This window comes from Camelus bactrianus, chromosome 9 (assembly GCF_048773025.1).
Source record: "Camelus bactrianus isolate YW-2024 breed Bactrian camel chromosome 9, ASM4877302v1, whole genome shotgun sequence".
NCBI classification, from domain to species: domain Eukaryota; kingdom Metazoa; phylum Chordata; class Mammalia; order Artiodactyla; family Camelidae; genus Camelus; species Camelus bactrianus.
In genome coordinates this window covers 78014726-78030536 of record NC_133547.1, presented here as the reverse complement: position 1 = coordinate 78030536, position 15811 = coordinate 78014726, and the positions used below count along the sequence as shown (strand labels likewise).

Genomic DNA, 15811 nt, shown 5'->3' with positions numbered 1-15811 from the left:
AATAAATCTACCTTGTTAACCAATAAAAAGCATTGTTCTCTACAAACCTTAAACTAATAATGCAGGCCAGACCTCTGAATGAGCTTACAAAAAACTGGAGTATCAGAAAACTAGAGAACTTTGCCCAACTTTCATCATAAAACAGAACCACATAGACAAAAGCTGTAAGAAATTGTCTAAAGTTAAGTCTTTGCTTGAGTAAATGAAAGTAGTTAACTAACTACATTAAACAGACAAAGCCACTGAAGTTTTCTACACTTGAAGAGTACAGGTAAGCCTTTGGGGGCACTAGAGAATGCAAGAGGACTCCACACACAGAAATACCACCAGTGGTGGGCCCTGGATGACTGGATTGAGTACTTCCCTCCCTGGTTCCTTTTATGCATCTATCTGTACTCTGCACATTTTTATAACAATTATGTTTAGTATCAGAAAAATAAAAAATACAAAAAGAATGGCCATAATGAGGACCAAGACTATATAGACAAGTTTAAAACATAAAGCCATCACCTAAGTGAATGAATTTCTAGACAAGAAAAATCCTATTATAAGTTCTGTTAATACCCGGCACATAGTAGGTATTCAATATATATCTCTTGTTATAAGTGTTAGCTACAGATCGGAAAAGCTGTTAGATAAGCTTTAATCTTACTCATGAACAAGTACTCCATATATTCACACTAGAGATACCATCTGATTCTCCAAATTCTCAGAAATGCCCTCTGCTCATAAGTTTACAGTCATTTTTATACCTAACTATCAGAATAACCTATATGGTTATTTATGACACTTTGGCAATTACATCATAATTTCCTCACCAATGTAGGAAGAACACTTATCCACCATTGAATCTACAATATCAATGCTGTTTGCACTATGCCAAAAAAATAAAGTGTTTTTATTGCAGTGATTTATCCTGCAGATGTGTTATTTATACACAAACATCTATTATATATCAAATATTGGAGAGGAAAAAAACCAAAAACTACACACATAAAACAAAAAGGGGATGAGGTGATACACTAGTGAACAGCAGGAAATTAAACTTCCAGCCTTCCTTCCATTAAGAAGTTTTGACAAGATAAAGATAAAAAACATAGCTTAAGCAGTTTGTGAACAGCTGCACAAATCCCAAAATGATATACGATTTTTTGCATTACAAGCTTTATTGCTAACTTGAAGCTCTTCTGGTAAATAGTTGAACAGATGCGTCTAAATTTGACCTGCTTTGGAAATACACAGGACCAAGGTGAACTACTGTAAAGTAACTTAAATTTATGAATCAGTCTAAATGTACAATAAGATTATAAATGCTAAAAAGTTACTTTCAATAGAATCTTTCAAAATTAATGTTCTCCAAAGTACACTTTAGGATTTGTGACATTCATGAAGATTTAAAGAATTAAGATAAAAATTTTGGTCTAACTTCAGGTTGGACCTATACCTCTCACAAAACTAAGCTAAATTTAAAACAAAAACCATGCACCAATATATCCACAACATATATGAAATAAGAGTAAGCAACAAATTTAAGGACACTAAACTTTAAATGTTGCTGGGAATGTTTTTTATTCTAGAAATGAAATTTCCTTTTCATCAACCACCTATAATCTGGAATTATGCTTCTTCCTAATGATCTTTTTTTTCCCTCTGTCTTCCCAATACTTATAATGCTCAAAGAACCGTATCTCAAGTTGCTCAAACACTGTAAGTGAATCCCCTTTGTGTTTCAAAAACCCTTAATGTTTCAAGGAAACTCATTTGAAATCAAATGGGTTGAAATCAAATTCCTGGAGTTTCAACAAGATCAACAATTTACTGTTTTCTTTAGTGTATCAAGCACAGGAGTTTGGTTGTGTGATCTTCCACACTCACCTTCCAACTCAATGGAGTCAGCGATGGAGAATGTGCCATGTACCATGTAATGGCCAGGACAAACAATAACAGTGTCACCCTCATAGCAGGCATTTATAGCAGACAACGGATCACTGTGGAACTAGAAAACGACAACATATTGCAAAGATATACTCCTCAAAGCAACCTATTACCCCAGGTTTCATGTTTCACTTGAAAAGGGAGCCACACCTGCATATCTCCCTTTGCTACCATGAGCCCAGTGCATGCTTGATAATCACTAGTGCTGATGAAGCAGTGCCCTCACCACTTCCCATTTCACAGAGAACAAGCTCTGGGAAACTGCTGTAAACACTTTGTGGAACTCAGGGAAGCCTGGGGGAGAATCAGAAGGGAAAAAAAGCCCACCTGGAGCAAGAAACTCTCCCTTTACCTGAATTTCCATTTCTTCCTTACAAGGCTCTGGACAAAGCCTGTCCCTGAGCAGGGCCTGCAGCAGCCCAGTCGTCATGGTGGAGGAGACCACATGGGTGACCTTCTGACCATTTGTACGGACGCCCTTTGCTTGGATATTAGAATTCTTCTGATAACCAAAAACATATCTTAAAGAAACCAAACACACCCATCAGTTCTCAGTAAGAGAGCTGGTTAGAAAAGATGCTGACTAGTTAAGAATAACAAAGATACACATACCTCAACAAAGGATTCTCAATGAGTTTTAGCTTTTGTTTCAACTGTTCGATCTCTGAATACAGTTTTAACCCTTCCACCATGGAGATGTTTTCCTGCTCAGAATCAGAGTTACAATTTGACAAACTGCTTCTCAGATTTAAAAATTTCCTGTAACTCTCCTCACACTGAGTCAACAGATTCTGGTAGTCAACAATAAGTCCTGAAGGAACTCGGTCTTCAAGAATATCATAATGCCTGAAAATTTAAAAACAAATTGAAATCCACTCCCTTTCAGATACATTTTCCCATCACTAAGACAGCCCATTTAGTTCTTAAAGATCCAGTAAGAAAAGTGTTTTATAGTGTATAACTCAGGAACATGTTAAGTTTTTCTGAATACCACTTTACTATAAGTGGAAGCTATTAAAATTTTAAGGACCACTTCATTAAGGTCACTAATTTTTCTCTTTTGAGGTGTCTGGGTTTTTTTTCCATAGATCCAAGCACTTGTGCCTTTGAAACACTGAAAGTTTATGTTGCACAATTTGTAATCATTACTTGATAAGCAATTATTTTGTCGTATATTAGATTCAAAATCTTAGTAAGTAGGTGACAGAGGACAATCTGGAGGTAGAAGTGGAGAGCAAAGTATCACACATAATTTCATAAAAATGTTTAAGATTACCACACTTACAGGATCAAAAATTTAACATGATTCAGGGGGAGGATATAGCTCAGTAGTAGAGTGTGTGCTTAGCATGCACCGAGGTCCTTAGTTTCAATCCCCAGTGCCTCCATTAAAAAATTTTTTTTCTTTAAATAATTCAAATCATCTAATACTTCCCTGCATTTAAAGCACTATGGTGCAAAATTATGCTGAATATTCCCTCAGGAAGATTATTAGAACATTTCAAAAACATAAATCTTTGAGATTCTGAGAACAAAAATAAAGCTGTTACTAGAAAGTGATTAAAACAAAATAAACTTGTATTGGACAACCTCATTGGCATTTAAAGTTTACTATTAATTTATATACCTTCTCAAATATACAGACAGAACAAAAAGTATTTATAGATACAATAATTTATAAATGTACAACTAAGTTAATGGATATGAAATTAATAAGTTTGAAGATAAACTGCACTATTATTGTCATTACTTATACTTTTAAAGTAATTGCTTTATTTCTCAGTTAAAAGTATATAGACTTAGGCCAGAGCTTCTTAACCTTGGCTGCATATTAGAATCAACTGGGGAGATTTCAAAAATACAGATGCTCAGGTCCCCATCCAGACCAATTAAATTGGTCTCTAGAAGTAGAAGGATATTTTTTAAAGTTCCTTAGGGATTCTAATGCACAGCCAAGGTTGGGAACTATTGCCTTAGATAACGTCTTCTTAACTTAGCCATGCTCTAAATATAAATAAGATAGGAAAAAAACCAGAACTACAAGCTAAACAAATTTACATCAAATTACAGGGAACATTTAAATAGTAGTTTAAATGAATGAAAAAATTTTTTCCCACTTTTCAAGTAAATGAATTAGGTGAAGCTTGAAAAGCAAGGATTTTGTCTGCTTTGGTTAATCCATACTCATTTAAAGATATTCCAGAAATCCACTTTGCAAACATGAAATTGGGACCAACCAATGACTGCTTGGTCAGGTCTATTAAGTTATGAAGGTTAAGACTCAAATTTTAAAATAAGTTTCTTAGCATTTCTAATATCCTTGCCAATCAGTTTATTTCTCCTCATTACACTGATGCTTCATAGTCTGGAAACAATGAACCAACATCTGTGTTTCAGACCCATAACCTTTGAAGCAGAGAGCTTTAAATTAACAAGAAATAATATTTATTTCACAGTGCAAAAATCAAGACAATATGGTTTGAGTCTCTTTAAATCTTGACTGTGGATAGCTGTACTCCTGTCTTAGCCCAGAGACCTTTTCAAAGGGTCTGCCTACATTTGATAACCGTCCAGTTTCCCCATCAAGTACCATAGTTTCTTCTCCTCAACTGATAACATTCCTCCCTTATGTTTCCCACCTGCCAGTGATGTACAAGATATGATGTAAATCATTTCTCATTATTCGAACATGTAAGGCTGTCAAATCAGAATACAACTTTTTCCCAAGTAAAAATCAGATTTGCCAGATACACTATATTCACCCACCATTACATTCACTTTAATCAAAACCATTCATTGCTCTTTAAGAGCAAGTGTATCAAAACTAGAAAATATGCAAACTCACTGAAATTCTGGCATTTTACTGAATATACTATGGGAAAACAGGAAATGCACAATGGAAAAACTGGAAAGGCTAAATAGAAATCACAGCCAATTTATGAAAAGCTGAAATCATACATAATTCTAAACCAAGTAAAATCATTAACCAGACTTCTCACTTTTTTTTTTTATTTATTTGCTATTTAAACCAAGAGAAACTTACTAAATCAAACTGGGTTCCAGAGAAATGTAAAGAGTTACTGCTTTATCTTACGTAACCAAATCTTTCACATTGGGGGAAAAAATTACCTTCTACAATTTTTTTTTGGCATGCAAGGTCTAATTTCATTCTTACAAATGCTGCATTGCCTATTAAGTTACCACTCACCAATACCAAAAAATTACCTGGTCTTACAGCACCATCTAGTGGAAGACTAAAAACCACAATTAACAAAGTGTAGGACAACTATTCAGGCTACATGGTTAATCTGGGGTATTTTTATAGTGGAAGGGTTTGTCCCTACCAAAATATGAAAAATCAAAAGAAAGTAGATAGGTATTTTGTTTGCTTAGGTATGTGTTAGGTATTAGGTTTGTTTAGGTATTTGGGAAGTTTTTATTCACCATCAATATTAACTATTTAGTATTTTCATCTACTTATCAAATAAGATTTAAGTACAAGAACTTGACAAAACATCGTGAGGTAAGTCTGTTTGGCCTAGTATATTTTACTGCAGGAACTTAGAGTAAAGCCATATGTCTTTAAAAGTACTCTTTAAAAGAAATTCTTCTATAAATCAATTAATTTCACTGTTTTTCAAAAACTGTCTTTGAATTTAAGAAAGAGGTTTTTTTAATGTATTAGCCCAATTGAGTTTTATTCGATTTACAGAAGAGTGAGCTGTTAATTCACATGTCCTTGAATTCTCTGCTTTTAGACTCAATTTATAAAAATACTAAAGGTAGGTATCTCTGCACTTGTACGAGTTTTATTTAATAACTTATCAGTGGGTTATACTGATATATTTGTATATCAGTCTGTTTCTTCTGTAGGCTCCTGGAGTATATATATATACATATATATATACATACATATATATACACACACACACACAAAACACAAGTGAAACCACGAATAGCTATTTTTTCCAACATGCAAGGCCACTAATAAATACTTACAATCTCAATCGAGGTTCAACACATCTGACAAAATAATCATACTCATCCTCTTCTTCTTCATCCCAGCTTCTCCAAATATTTTGATAGAAAAACCTGAAAAGGAAATTAGCATCAAATCCAATCACCGGCGCAAAATGCTAAGGTTTTGGAGGGGTAAGGGCTAAAGAGTAAATCAGAACAATTCTATCAACTATGGTAGAGAGTATCACATATTAGCTAGACCTGACAGTCATTGAGTCACACAAGAACTTCTTCAGATTGATTACAGAAATGTTTCTACAACATTGGTTCCATTAGGACTTCTTTTTATCAGAACTATTTACTGACCATCTGTATCTGGGTGGAAGGTAGTGCCATTTGTTCAGGGACAGAAACAAGTTTAGGGTTGAAAATAAAGAGTTCTGTTTTCACCATGTTCAGGATGAGATGCCTATTTGAACTCCAAGTGGATGATGTCAGGAGCACAGATGAACATACAAGACCTGAGCTCAAGGAAAAGGTCGGGGCTGGGGACATAAATCTGGAAGTTGTCAGCATATTGATGGCATTAAAGCAACAGATGAGCTCATCCAGGGACATAATATAAAGCAGTAGTTCTCAACCCTGGCTGCACATTAGAGTCCTCTGGGAAGCTTTTAAAAATTGATCTGCAACCCTAGCTCAGAACAATAAATCAGAATCTCTTGGGTGGGGGCTGGGAGAGGAGCTAGGCAGGACACATACTTTTTTAAAGCTCCCCAAGTGATTTAACAAAATTTTTATTAAGAGAAATTTCAAACATACAAAAGCAAATAGTATGATGATTACCACGTATCCATCACCCAGCTTTAACAATTATTACCTCATAGGCAATCTTATTTCATCTCTACCTTACCCACTTACTTCTTTCTCTGTTCTGCTACCCCCACCAAGCTCACAGTGGATTATTGTAAAGGAAATTTCAGACAATATCATATCATTCATAAATTTTTAATAAATCTAAAATGAATCTTTATACAAAAAAAGTTTAATTCCTTAATGTCCAAATATCCAGTGTTCAGTGTTCTCTCTTTTGTGTTGTTACCGTTAGCTTGTTCAAATCAGGATCCAAACAAGGGTCAGCCATCAAATTTAATTAAATCATTTTTACTCTATAGATGACCCCTCCTTCTTTTCCACCTTGCAATTTATGTAATAGTTTCCGACACTCTGTGAGTTTTACTGATTGCATCCCCATGGGGTCATTTAACATGTTCTTTTGTTTCCTTTATTTCTAGTAAATTGACAGTAAAAACTACAGACTTCATCATCTTTAGGAAAGACTTATTGGCAAGAATACTTCAAGGGAAGTATAGTGTACTTCCATTAGGAAGCACATGATACCCGGTCATCTCTCCTGCTGAGGTTAAGAATGATCAATGGATACAAACATTGTCAGACTGATCCATCAACTACAAAGTTCCTCGTCAGTTTTTCACCAATGGTTGTGGCAGCCATTGATGATCATTGCCTGAAACTTCTATTTTATTATGAGTTGGAAAATACTAATAGTCTCATCTTATCATTCTTTCTGCATAGTTGGAATACTCCTACTAAGAAAATTGCCAGTAGATTCTAATATGCTTCCAAAGCTGATTAGAGAGAGAAAAGAATAGATAGCCTAAGTCTGACCCATGGGTAACTCCAACATTCTCAAGTTTGAGCATGCGGAGAAGAGCTAGCCAAGTTCACTAAGAAAGCAAGCCATGACACCCTATCATACTGGTGGTGTCCCAGAAGCTGGGAGGAGTGTGTGTTAAGACGATGGGAAAGATCAAATAACTAAAACGTAACCAAGAGGTCAGGGCAAGATGAGATTAGAGGAGTGATGACTGGATATGAGAATATGGTTAACCAAAGCACAATTTCAGTGATGCTGTGCAGAGATAGAAGCTTTATTGGGATGCCAGGAAGTACAGACTGTGACTATATATAACTCTGTCAAAAAGCTGAAAAGGAGCAGTGAAAATGAAGCCATCTCCTCATTTTTGTAGATTAGACTGCCACACTGTCTAGAGTCCATCTCTTAAGAAACAAAAACAGAAAACAAAAAAACCTGAGCATGCCTCTACTCAATAAAACAATGCTGCTGGCTCCTTTCTGTCCTCAGAATAAAACCCAAATTCCTGAGCCTGGTGATATTACATGGACTCACAATCTGGCTCTAGAGCACCTCTCTTGCCTCAGAGCCCTGCATGCAAACTCCCAATTTCACAAGCTCTTTCAAACCTGCTGTGACTTGCTGGTCAGGCTGCCAGAAGTACCTTCCACCTTCTTTCCATTTCACAACCCAGCTCAAATATCCTCACCAGTACAATACTGGGCAATCACATATCATTCACATCTCCACTTCCTCCAGTGTTTATTCTTTCAAGGCAGAAACTTGGGAGTCAGCCTTGACTTCTCCCATATCCACTCCACCCCCAAGTCTTATCCGTCCTGCTTTCTCAATAAGCCTAATCTGTATTCCCCATGTCTCTACTCTAGTTCACTCTCTTGTTTCCTAACTGGTCTCCCTATCACATCTCCCTCCACTTCTTTTCTGCACAGCAGCCAAAATGAACCTTCAAAATGCAAAGCTGGTCATATTCACCCTTGATTGGAAACCCTTCAATGGTTTCCCACTGCTCGTAAAGACAAAAATGATTCGTTGGCTGGCAAAAAGCCCTGCATCTTCTGACCCCTGACAACCTCTAAGCTGGTTTCCTAAGTCTCTTGCATCACTGTGTTAGAGCCACACTGGCCTTTCGGCTCCTGAAACTCACTGAGCTGCGGAACCTGCTCCCTCCCCAGCCCTGCCACAACCACTTTCCCCTAGCCAAGCCTTCACACCCAAGTTCAAGTGCCATTTCCTCAGGAAATGACCACATTACAACAGCATGACCTTGTCTTAGAACACTCTGTGGTCCCTCACAGCGCCCACTGCAGTTTCCAATCACACGCACATCTTTATGTGATTATTGCACCAAGGTTCGTTTCCCACTTTTGGACTGGCAGCTCCCTGGTGATGGTGATTGTGTCTGTTTTCTGCACCAGTCAAACCTCAACCTCAACTCAGGGCCCGGCACTCGAACATTCACTAAATAAAACAAACAAATGAAAACCCTCATCATTTCAACTTTTCTGGGCACTGACCAGAATCTGAGCCCTTAAAATGAAGGCTAATTTAGCCAGGCTCTCCTTCAAATGATACTATTTCTAATTTCAGATACTTGTCTTTCTACCTACTTCTATACCCATGAGAGATTAGCAACCTGATTTTTCATTTCCTAAACTCATCAATTATCCCTTTACGGTCAAATGCTTCAATTTACAGGTTTTTTAAGTGAAAGAAACAAAGGGAAGTGATTTTGGTTCTGGGCACAAGCCAGTGCTTCAGATTTATACTGTTTGGCCTAATATTGAATACACACGGTCAGAAATTTTCCATGGGATGTCGGAAGCAGGACCCAAGCAAGACACCCTGCTTCTTTGTAGAGTATCTAAATTAACCTTGCAAAACCAGGTTAACTAATTAATGGTATACAAACTGGAAAGAACTTTTTGAACTACAAAACACTAAGAAACATTATTAACATGACCATTACATTATCCAGTCTTCCAGTTCACGGAGGAATATGTCTGTTTTTAAATAGCCAAAAATAAGCCTTCTTCAGTGAATATATTTTTAAAAAGAAGATTCAAAAGAACTGTCTTTTTCAGGAAGCCATCTGACAAAAAATTTAACTGAAAAAACTATAAAAAGCATAGCTATTAATCCAGGTAGGGACTCTCATCACGTAAGGGAATAGGCAGGCACTGTGCCAACTATGCAAAAAAGGTTGAAGGGCATGAACTGGAAGTGGCCTGAGAAAACACCTTCTTTGGCCAGACACACCCGTGAAATCACTGTATGTCAGTCTCATCAGTGCATAGGTGATGGTATACCACTTTCTTTCTTTTCCTCTTATATTCAAGTACCTCAACCACAGGCATGCATCTTTTAACATTTGGGGACACCGAGAGAAAGCTATACAGAAATCCCTTGTACTATTTTTCTCAACTTTTCTGTAAGTCTGAAATGACCTTAAAATGAAAAACTTAAACATTAAATCCTTTTTTTTTTAATTTAAAAAAGATTCTCCTGTCTTTAAATATTGCAGTAACCAGGCTTACAGTTTGAGTTTTAAATCTAGGTATAATACAGACCAGAATTACTGCATTCCATCCAGTTTCTGGCCACAAGGTTATTTTAATCAACCTCCTTCCTACCTGACGTGCTCCACTGCAAGTGCTGTCTGGTCAAATACTCCAGAATCATCAAACACTACCCACAGCTCCTGCAGAGGCAGCCGGTGTTCCTTCAGATCAAGGAGCTCTTTCATACACTCCAAAGTAAAAGTGCTCACTTGAGATTCACAGAGGTATGGGTCGGCAAGACTCACCACCGCCTTCAGGGCTGTAAAGTCCACATCTATGACCTGAAATTTAAAATAACGTGACTTATAGAAATCAAAATTAAGATACACATCTAAAACTTTACTAATAACCTGATTTTTTTAAAGCATGAAATGGGAATGGGGAGCCTTCTTCCACAATATAAAGGATAAACAATCCAGGACTGGCTTGTACCCACATGGAGATGACACTGTAATGGAGGCAACAAATAAACAAACAAGATGGCTACAAGTATGTGACAGAGAGTAACTAGCAGGGGCGGTGGTCTGGTTTAACTGGGCGGGTCAGGGGAAGTTATTTCTAAGCTTCAAGAAAACAGGAAGCAGCAATCTAAAGGGCAGGAAAGATGCAAAAGGCCCTGAGGCAGAGAAAGCCTGGCAGCTGGAGGAGCAGAGGCAGTGTTTCTTGGTGGAACTAAAGAAATAAGGTGGGGGCAGCAGGAGGTGAGGTGACAGAGGGGCAAGGAGACCACGGCAGGAGGGGCTTCGGAAGGACAATGAGAAGCCAGAAAGCTAATACCAAGCCTTTGGTAAATGCAATGCATTAGAGTTTTAAGTAGAGAAAAGGCTCATTTCTCTTTTAAAACGATGATTTTCACTGCTTTTAGAGAATGGAGGTTGGCGGAAGGGGGCGGGGGAGGCAGGTACTATCATAACCAAATTGATAGGCCTGAACTGCAACCAAAGATATTCACGTAATCCAAAGTTTAAAAATTCCCAAGGAACAGCTACTCGCAGACCGTTGCCTCATACATAATCACTGCAGTCTGTGATGTCATTTTCTAAAGGAGCTGCAGCCACAACTTATATTCACACTCCCCAGTTTAACATTTTAGTTTAACTGGGGTTTTCGTGGTCCAGTTAACAAACGCTGGGAAAAATTCACAGCTGTAGTTAGAGTGCAAATTTAATGTAAAAGACCCAGGCAGTTGAAAAATAAGATTGTTTTTACTTTCTGCAATGGGGACACAGTATCAAGAGATTAACCACATATCTACAAATTTGTTAAGCAAAAAATAGGCTAGTTTTAAAATGTTTGTTTGGTTTGAGCTACTTTAATGGGCTACACCTAAGAAGGTAAAAAATTAAATCAAACTCCATTGACTTTATAATTAGACCTGATTGTTTTTAAAGTGGTCTCAAGTACCTCCCCCACATCATAGGCTTATAATCCGCTTCCCCTTGTCAGAGGACACTGACAAGCCACCAGCTCCTCCTCAGTTGCCTTTAAAATTCTCAGAACACTTCATACACCACGGCAATTAGATGTGAAAAACATGCTATTTTCAATCAGCTCATAAACTTTAATTAAAAATAAGCATTTTGGTCATAACAGTCTGAGGGAAAGTGTTTTTAGCTAGAAATAAATGTCTTAACAACAGAATTAAATTTACCTCAACCAGCACCTCGAAGACATTAGTGTGCCAGACTGCCCGCCATCCAGATGGTTCGAGGACCTTCTCTAAGAACTCAGCTGTGAATTCTCTTACCTCAGAGGCCTTGCAGTCGGCTACAAACAAATTGAACACAATAAGAACTGGGACTGCATGAAGCAGAGAGAAGTTAATAAATCCTCTTAAATCTAGTTTCTCAGAACCAACAAACGGCAGGCTGAGGAACTGAGACAATCTACTTGTAAATTAAAAGATAAAAGAAACCAAAAGAGAGAACCTACTCACCTAAAATGTAATCTTGATATGCTCTGAATCGCTCATAGAACAAAAGTTGACTTGTCTGGAACATTTCTGGAAAGTGAGTTTTTCCTTCAGGCACAAAACTCTGTAAACTACTACCTGGCTTATCATGACTGCTACAATCACTGCATGAATCTTCATCTTGGAACAAACCTAAGAGAGCGACAAAAATAGGCAGGCTCAACTATCCCAGACCCTTCTGGTGCTTAGAGACTGCTTCTATTTTCACATCCTTACTTAGAAATCCCAAACAAAATATAAACGAGGATTCGGGTATGATCCTTTACTTACCTCTATCATTGTCAGAAGAAACCAGTTTTCTAAATTTAAAAATATCTCAAAATTCAAATTCTACTTCAAAACAATAAGAACTTAAATTCCTTCACAAGTTAGGTTTCTTGTGAGGTTTCTCAGAAAGGCAGAGGAACAGGATTGTTTTTCAATTCAGTGGAAATTGCCCTAAGTTCTCTTTCAAAGGATACAGCTATCTGTGATTCTTACTAGAGCTAGCAACATAATGGTCAAACACCTTGGTCATTTGTTCCCCGAAACAATTCCATAAAACTGCATTTAAAAACAGCTGATTTCCTATGCTCTCCCTCAGACAAACTGAAGACTTCCTTTACCTTCTACAGTATCAGCTGGCCAGTGCCCCTCAATAAACAAGGATGAGAGATTCTTAATAACACATAAGGTTTACTTCACCAAAGCGACTAGGTTCCTCCTCACTAATTTCAATGCCTGTGTCTAAGGAAAGGATTAGAAAATGCTAATCGCATTAGGTTTAGGGTGTTTGTAATTATGTTTTACAAGATGCAATTCAGTCAGTGGCAAATCTAATTCTGGGTAATACGATCTTTTTTAATAGACAAAACAACTACTAAATAAACAATGTTGAGGGTAGGTAGCATTTAGACTGGCAAAGTCGCTTCCAGTGGTTTCAGGGAGGGTATCTGAGACTGTTATTTGCAGCAGTCTTTCTCTTCCCTCACCTCTCATAATTTCTCCTTCCTTTCCTCCCTCCTTCCATTTCTTTGCCCCTGTTCAGGCCACCAGAATTATGTGACCCCCATGGATGTGTACTCAAGGGTCTCCCACTCACAGACACCAGTGCACCTGAGCCTCAGAGCACATCATGACCTTACTTGCTGTTTGACAATCTCACTGTGCCTCAGTTTCCTCACCTACAAAGGAAAGATGAAAATCATATGCCTACTTCCATTAAATTAAGAGAAGTAAACTATTTTTAATCACTTACAACAGTACCCATCACATAATATATAGATATGAACATTTGTTAAAGAAATAATACCTTCACCTCACACCCATTAGGTGGCTATTATCCAAAAAACAACAAGAAAAACTATCAAGAAAATAAGTGTTGGCGAGGATGTGAAGAACTAGGAACCCTTGTGCACTGTCGGAAGGCATGTAAAATGGTATAGCCACTGTGGAAAATGGTGTGGTGGTTCTTCAAACATTCTAAAAATTGAACTACCATATGACCCAGCAATCCCACTTCTGGATATATACCCCAAAGAACTGAAAGCAGGGTCTCCAAGAGATACATGTACACCCACATTCACAGCCAACATTATTCATGATAGCCAAAGCATGGAACGAATCCAAGTGTCCAACGATGGCTGAATGAATAAGCAAAGTGTGATACATAAATATATATATATATATATATATATATATATATATATATATATATATATATATATAAACGGAAAGAAATAAAAATATATATGTATATGTATCAAGCAAACTGTAACATATACGTATCATGGAAAATTATTTAACCTTAAAAAGGAAGGAAATTACAACAAGTTCTACAACACGATGAACATTATGCTGAGTCAAATAAGCCAGTCACAGAAAGACAAATACTGTGCAATTCCACTGATAGGAGGTACCTAGACTAGTCAAAGTCACAAAGACAGAAAGTATAATGGTGGTTGGCAGGGGCTGCGGGGAGGGGAGACTGGGGAGTTATTGTTCAATAGGTATAGTTTCAGTTCACAAGGTGTAAGGAGTTATGGCAATGGATGGTGGTGACAGCTGCACAACAATGTGAATGTATTTAATACCACTGAACTGTACACTTAAAAATGATTAAGATGGTAAATTTTATGTTACGTGTATGTTAATGCAATAAAAAGAAAGGAGAATACCTTACTTGAGCACAATTCTTTAGGGCCAATTTGAAAGTATTACTTTACACACATTATTTCACTTCATCTTCACCACTCTGTAGCACCATTATCTATTTCCCAAATGGGAAAACTGAAGCCAAGTGACTTTTGCCAGTTCACAAGAGGGGTTATGATTACTAGTGCAATTAAGTCACATCTATGTTTTCTCACTTCGCCAGGACCCTTTCCACTACACAATACAACTAAAAATGTTAAAGCAGAACCTGAACCAGCTTAAAATATCAGAGGGAGAAAAATGGAATCTCCATGCAGAGGTGGAAAGGACTGAGAATTAGACCTGAGTTCTATTTTTACACTCTGTCCCAAATTGGCTCCCCTCCCTTTGGGCATGTCACCTGACCTCAATGTTCAGTGCAGCTGTCTAGGCCAAGCGTTCCTGAAAGAGGAGAAACCAATCAAATTCCTGAATCCACCCTTTAACGGCTTTGCCAGACCATGACTAGTCGGAGCAGGGATGGCCGGTGACAGCAGAAGTTACCCGAACACCAGGTGGGATGAGCCCCACAGAAGGCCAAGAGCCTGGCTGGTGATGACAGTGTTATCCCAGGGAAGGCATTTCCACTTACTGTCTGGAAGGAAACCCTTGGGCTAAAATCTCAGATACCTCATAGCTGCAATGAAATGGAGCCAGGAAGGGTGACTGTGGAAACCTGCACTTAATTCAGCTAGATTTTCCAGACAACAGATTTCAGGGAGAGGGGGGTGTGGTTCAGGATCCCCTTTGGGATGCAAATTTAAAAGATGCGCCAGACAAACGCACGCAAAGCCCCCGGAAGCCCACCCAGACAGCCGGAGTGGGAATTCCCGGCCCCGCCCAACTCCCTCCAGGCTCGCGGAAGCTGAGGCCAGACTGGGAGGGGAGGCGGGGAACCCAAGGAGCCTCCCGACTTCAACGTCCTGAGTGGGTCAGGGGCTCGCCCGGCCACCACCGCCACCCACACCAGCCAGGTCCGGAAGGCCTGCGCTCCGGGCGCCCTGGCAGGGGTCCCGACGCCCCCACCGCCGCGGACACGGTCTGCCGCAGGCGGCAGCTCCTCCAGCCCGGCGTGGCGGGTGCTCACCTTTCTCGAGGGCCGCCTGCTCCTCCTCTGCCGCCCAGCCGGTGCGCTCGGGCTCGGGCGACATCAGCTCCAACCCCAGACCGCCGCCCGCCAGCAACCCGTCAGCCATTTCAAATTTCCGCGGGCGGCCGCCCAGCCCAGTAATGTGATGATGCAGGCGCTTCTGATTGGATAGTGGGCCGAGGCTCTTGGACCAATTAAAGGAAGGTTTGCTCGGTCCCCGTTTCCGCACGAGCACCGCCCCCTTCAGCCACCACCCACCACCGGTGACAGTACCTCGGCGCCATCTACTGGCCTGGCGGACTGCTGTTCTTGGCCAAGCTCTTGACCTTTTGTTTACTGGACGAACTGGGACAAAGTTGAATTGGGACATAATCTGGGATGATTTCTGAAAAACTAAAAATCCACACCTGGAAATGGAGTAGAGCGGGAAAGGCACTAGCTTGACA

The 15811-nt window shown here is 38.9% G+C and overlaps 1 protein-coding gene across 1 annotated transcript in view; it reads right to left on the bottom strand.

Annotated features, from left to right (window-relative positions):
• Positions 1-15519, bottom strand: part of SHCBP1 (SHC binding and spindle associated 1) — a 32660-nt gene extending 17141 nt beyond the window's left edge. Inside the window, exons 1-8 of the mRNA XM_074370817.1 lie at positions 15363-15519; positions 12068-12235; positions 11783-11898; positions 10204-10412; positions 5935-6027; positions 2548-2781; positions 2288-2456; positions 1876-1996 (exon numbers count right to left, since the gene is read on the bottom strand). Of these exons, the coding sequence (XP_074226918.1) occupies positions 1876-1996; positions 2288-2456; positions 2548-2781; positions 5935-6027; positions 10204-10412; positions 11783-11898; positions 12068-12235; positions 15363-15471 (1219 nt within the window). The 5' untranslated portion in view covers positions 15472-15519. The remainder of the gene's footprint in view (positions 1-1875; positions 1997-2287; positions 2457-2547; positions 2782-5934; positions 6028-10203; positions 10413-11782; positions 11899-12067; positions 12236-15362) is intronic.
• Between the last annotated feature and the right edge of the window lie 292 nt (positions 15520-15811).